This window comes from Pundamilia nyererei, unplaced genomic scaffold (genome assembly GCF_000239375.1).
Source record: "Pundamilia nyererei isolate P.nyererei 1_Seehausen unplaced genomic scaffold, PunNye1.0 scaffold00256, whole genome shotgun sequence".
Lineage (NCBI taxonomy): Eukaryota > Metazoa > Chordata > Actinopteri > Cichliformes > Cichlidae > Pundamilia > Pundamilia nyererei.
Window position 1 is genome coordinate 228,762 of NW_005187657.1, and position 6,045 is coordinate 234,806.

The following is a 6,045-nucleotide window of genomic DNA, read 5'->3' on the forward strand; positions in this document are numbered from 1 at the left end:
AGTCCTTCCTACAGTGCGGGTGTAAAAGTCCTTCCTACAGTGCGGGTGTAAAAGTCCTTCCTACAGTGCGGGTGTAAAAGTCCTTCCTACAGTGCAGGTGTAAAAGTCTGCTGCTGAACGAGCTGCTCAGTGCTTGTACAGTCTCATGCAGGGGTGGGAGGTGTCGTCCTTGATGGATGTCAGCTTAGACATCATCCTCAGCAAAACCCCAGCAGCCTTTTAAGACTGAGGAGTAAAACAGACTCTTTATATTCCCACACTGAGAGTTCTGCTTTCATCTGTTCCATCTCTTCAGATATCGTAAACCTACACAGCGTTTACATCTTTAGCTTCTGTGTTTAGCACATTGAGTTTTCCTACAATGATATTTTCAACATAATAAATGTGTTATCTTTTGGTAACAGCTCCATGAAGATGTGATGATTGACAGCAATTCAACAAAATAAATAAATACATTTAAAAAATAATCAGAAATAGGAGTAAACAGCTCGAGTGGGCCAGGAACACGTGTGTGGGAGATCATGTCTGCAGTAAACAAACTCACTAAGATTCTTCCTGTCATCACTAAAGTTTACTGTAAACTTTTAGCACACAGAAAAACCGATGACTTACCAATCTGCTGTGCAATCTTCACAGCTTCCTCTGCAGTCTGACACAGGCGAGGAGTAAAACAAAGTATTTAAGGGCAAATGCACATGTGAATATATCAATCCATTACTATTAACACATGCGGTTTGTTCACAGCAGCAATCACCTCCACAGCTGCACTTATTGCAAGAGGTGCAGAACTATTAAAGTGCTGAGCAACAGATCAGCAAAGCAAACTTTGAGAAGTCTGAAGAAATAAATGATTCCTATTTTAACTGAGACACAGCTGATCAAAGTCTCAGCTCTGTGTTGTGATATTGTAATTTACTAGGTTGTTTTTCATGATCTGGCTGCTGTAACCAACTTTTTAGGGATAAATAAATCACATTTCATCTTCACAACAAAGAGAATAATATAATTTTATCATCTGTTTACATCCTCTTCAGAACTTTAAAGCTTAAAGCGTGGCATTAAAAATTCAAAGACAAAATCTTTAAATTCCAAAAATGAGGTTTTGCCAACTTGAATTCCTCCCTCAGCCTGAACATGAAGGTTCGTAACACCTCTATGAGAATCACAATGGACTGCACACATCACACTAAAGTGAATGCAGAGGAGAAGGAGCAGTATTAAGCCAAGCGTTGAAACATTAAAATGTTAGAGTGATGTGCAAGGAGACTTTCTGAAGAAGCTTCGCTGATCAAACGCAATTTTTAGAACTACGTGACTTTAAAATGTAACACCGTTGTGGTTTTTATTGTTAAAATGGTTAAACATAATTGCATCGTATTACAGCACAGCAAAATAATTGCACAATTTTTTTTAAATGACAAGAAAAATATGCCATAAATATTAACATTTGAACATTTGCTATAGATGCAAAAATCCAGTTTAGCTTATGTGAGTGAAGTTGGCCCCCACCTTCTTCAAATCCAACAAAAGTGGTATCAAACGTTTGTGCTGCAAAGATTTTCGTTTGTGCTGCCTCTGTTTTAAAGATATTAATGAAAAGGTAAAGGTCAAAAGGTCAACCAGCCCCCCCACATTACCCAAATCAAACAAAATTGATGTCAAATGTTTGTGCTGCAAAAAGTTTTGTTTGTGCTGCTAACATTTTAAAATTTTTAATAAAATAACATCTTGATGCATGCTTAATCATCCAGGTAAGTAAATCCCAAAAGGTTGATTATGTTCATCTGGTGAAACGTTTCGTCATCATCTAAGTGACGTCTTCAGTCTTAGCTGACTGCAGGTTTCCAACCTTATAAACAGTACATTTGCATAGTGAAGGAAACTAGCGCCACTGAATGAACAAAGTGCTGGGGGGTTAGTTCCATGATTGTTAGTATGCAAATTCTTATGACCATTGATCAATGACAACTAACCATAGCCTACTGATCAATGGCCATGAGTACCATTCACAGAAAGTGGGGAATGGCTGCAATCACAGCATTGTAGGATGGCGAAAGGTGTACCCTTGGGCCTCCCTTCTCGATTCAGAGATGGTCAGCATCCTGACAGCCCGATGGACGAAGCTGTCTCTCAGTCTGCTGGTTCTGGCCCGGAGGCTCTTCAGTATCCTTCCTGATGGCAGCAAACTGAAGACGCTGTTGAAGGGATGAGTGGAGTCACCTGTAATGGAGAGGACCTTCCAGATGAGGCAGGTGCAGCTGCTCTCACTACCAGTTGTCATTTTTTCCTGCAGAACCCAGTGCAGGAGTCATACTTGTACTTCTCAGTTTGCAGAGGAAGTAGTCGCTGTTGGTCTTCTCCACATTCAGGGACAGGTTGTTGTTGCTGTACCACTCTGCCAGATGGTTAACTTCACCCCTGTAGTAGATCTCGTCGTGGGTCAGCAGAGTAAAGAGAAGGGAGCTCAACACACATCCTTGGGGAGCCCCTGTATTCACTGTTCTTGGGCTGGAGGTGTTGCTGTCGACCCGTACTGTGTGCTGTCTTCCTGTCAAGAAATCTAGCAGCCCGTTATACAGCAAGGTGCTGATCCCCAGCAGATCCAGATTGTGAATGAGTTGCTGGGGAATGATGATGCTGAAGTCTATGAACAGCACTCTGACATATGAGTCTAGTGTTCAGATGTGTGAGGGCTGAGTGAGGGGCAGTTGATTCCATCATCACTTGAGCGTTTTCACGAAAGCGATAATTTCATTTGATGCATGACTAACCGTTCAAAGCACTTCATAATGATGGAGGTGAGTTTGACAGGACGGTGGTCCTTAAAGCAGGAGGTAGATGACTTCTTGGGTACAGTAATGATGGTGGAGGCTTTGAGGCATGTGGGAACGGCGGTACTGATTTTGGCAAGGGATCTCCACACACTGTCTGGGGCGATCGTGGCTCAAGAGTTGGGAGTTCGCGTTGTAATCGGAAGGTTGCCGGTTCGAGACCCGGCTTGGACAGTCTCGGTCGTTGTGTCCTTGGGCAAGACACTTCACCCGTTGCCTACTGGTGGTGGTCAGAGGGCCCGGTGGCGCCAGTGTCCGGCAGCCTCGCCTCTGTCAGTGCGCCCCAGGGTGGCTACAATGTAGCTGCCATCAGTGTGTGAATGTGTGTGTGACTGGATGTGTAAAGCGCTTTGGGGTCCTTAGGGACGAGTAAAGCGCTATATAAATACAGGCCATTTACCATTTGATCCTGTGATCTCTTATGAACGACCTCCAACGCTTCCGTGACTGGGATGTAACATCTCTCACTGTACATGTACTGTTTATAAAATTAGGGAAACATAACCTGCCTTTGCAGGACAAATGTTTGACATCAATTTTGTTCAATTTGAAGAAGGTAGGGGGGCCAACTTCACTCACATGTGTTTATAAGGTTGGAAACCTGCAGTCAGCTGAGACTGAAGAAGTCACCTGGATGATGACGAAACGTTTCTCCAACTGAAAATGTCCAGATGAACAGAATCAACCTTTTGGGATTGACTTACCTGGATGATTAAGCACGCATCAAGACGTTATTTTATTAAAAAATTTTTAAATGTTAGCAGCACAAACCAGCACAAACGTTTGACATCAATTTTGTTTGATTTGGGTAATGTGGGGGGGCTGGTTGACCTCTGATGACCTCTAGAAATTTTTATTAATATCTTTAAAATGATAGCAGCACAAACGAAACTTTTTGCAGCACAAACGTAGCACAAACGTTTGATGCCACTTTGTTGGATTTGAAGAAGGTGGGGGCCAATTTCACTCACATGTTTAGCTTTAACCTATTAATTGGAAAAAAAAAATATTAGTGAAAAACAAAAACCATGACACAGCCGATGAACAGCCCTCAGACTTGATCTAGCAAACGCCTTCGCGTTTCCATGCATTGCCGTTTTGATGGCCCTACCTTGACAACGCCATCGAATCCTGGGATAGTGTTGACTTTGGCAGCCTTTGCAATTAGCTTGCTTTCAATTTTATCCCCCATCGCCTGGATAGCATGGGTGTCTGGGCCAATGAATGCCACACCTTCTGCTGCCTGGCAACAAGACAAAGTACCATGAGACTCCTAACAGACTTTGTGCTGAGAGAGAAGTAATTCACTGCATAACTCACCAGTCGTTTTGCAAACTCTTTATTTTCAGACAGAAACCCATAACCAGGATGAACCTTAGAGAGGAGAAAAGTCACTTTCAAACCCAAATATACTTTAAAGGGGGTTTGGAAGAAAACTCCTTTCATGCAAAAAACAATTGCTTAATTGTACTTATGAATTAAAAGCTGTTGACATCAAAAAGAGTCACAACAGTATTACTGCATCTGACCTAGAAGGAGACTCTAGCAGGACTGTCAACACAAGTCTGAATGCATGTTAATGGCCTGGACACTCCTGGCCGTAGGACTCCAATGTAAATAGGTATACATCATGCACTTTGTCCCCTTTCAGCCACTGAACAGGTGGCTGTAGCTCAGGAGGCAGAGCAGCTCATCTAATAATCAGAAGGTGGTTCAGAACAAGACACTGAACCTTAGTTTCTCTCTGATGTGTTGAACAGAGTGTGAATGTTAGATAAAAAGCACTTTGATAAACTCACCCACTGTACTTTGCATTGTTTTATAAAACATACATTACAAGCCTGTCTCTTTTATTTTGGAGGCAACAACTTAAAACAAATTACACTCATACATGTGTGTAAGCAACTACATCATCAACATAAAAACCTCTCTGCAGCCCCACTGTAACATGACGGAGGACACTGCAGGAAATCTGAGCTTCAACTGAAAAACAAAATGACTCTTTGGAATACAGAAAAGCATCATCTTCATCTTAACATGAGGACAGAAGTCGATTTGGACCCAGAGTTACCCCTCTGCCTCCTAGTAGATGCACCTGTCGTATGAATTTCAAAATTTTACATCACCTTGTTCTTAAGGTATTCCATTCACAAGATTTTCAGAAAACCTGACCTCTGACCTCTAACCTTAAGGATGCAGTCACTGAGAATCAAACTCCTATAAGATTGTCAGTAGATGCACCTGTGGTATCAGGTTCTCGGGTCATCGACTTGGGCTAAATACACAAAATGAATATGCAGACGCCCATCTGCACAAGTCATGCAGATGGGCAGTCACTTACAGCTTGTGCTCCAGTCACTCTGATGGCATCCATGATGGCATCCATGTTCAAGTAGCTTTTACTGGTGGGGGCGGAGCCAACACAGACCGCCTCATCAGCAATCTTTACATGAACCTAGATCCATACAGAGCAGAACATTAACATCTACAGCAGGAGGTAAACCGAGGCTCACTGTGCGGCTAAAACGTCAACAACAGTTTTCACTGCACAGTAATCTACTCATATATCCATTCTTTGATTAAAGATTTTATTCCAGATGATGTGCTTTAAAGTCACTAAAACGGTAAAACAAAAAAGTGAAAAATGAATGCAAAGGTCATATAGAACCTAGGCACACATGTTGGGCTCGCTTTCACATCATACTTGTAAAAGAGTTACAGAGAATCGTTTGTTTGAAGCAGCGGAGGCCTCGGTGACTTTTTGCACTGTTTTTAAGGGTGATCTGAAAAGATCTGAGCTCACGCTTCCTGAAGTGCCACTCTGTTTTTGTTTGAGTTTAAGTGCACTTTTTGTATAATGTGCACACGGTGTTGTTCCATGGCATTGCAAGAGAACATGCTCTACCAACGTCCCACAAACAAAGCACCAACAAACATCGTTTAAAGCTCTCCTGCTGCTCACAAAGGATCTTTTTGAGCCAAATGTTGATTATCATTCAAAGTTTACACTAAAAAGGTGATAAACCTTTAAGGCAGTAGTTAGGGCTGCCACAAACGATTATTTTGATAGTGGACTAGTCACCGATTATTTTTGCGATTAGTCGACTAGTCAGATCATCATCCATCGTACAGCTTATTGCACCAGCAGCATCTGCTCTTATACAGTGGGGCAAAAAAGTATTTAGTCAGCCACCGATTGTGCAAGTTCCCCCAC

The 6,045-nt window shown here is 42.2% G+C and overlaps 1 protein-coding gene across 1 annotated transcript in view; it reads right to left on the reverse strand.

Moving 5' to 3' along the window:
• The window catches only part of pcca (propionyl-CoA carboxylase subunit alpha), a 37,023-nt gene that overhangs the window by 17,494 nt on the left and 13,484 nt on the right, over nucleotides 1–6,045 (reverse strand). Inside the window, exons 5-8 of the mRNA XM_005749842.1 lie at nucleotides 5,173–5,286; nucleotides 4,152–4,205; nucleotides 3,943–4,074; nucleotides 613–649 (exon numbers count right to left, since the gene is read on the reverse strand). Coding sequence (XP_005749899.1) covers nucleotides 613–649; nucleotides 3,943–4,074; nucleotides 4,152–4,205; nucleotides 5,173–5,286 — 337 coding nt within the window. The remainder of the gene's footprint in view (nucleotides 1–612; nucleotides 650–3,942; nucleotides 4,075–4,151; nucleotides 4,206–5,172; nucleotides 5,287–6,045) is intronic.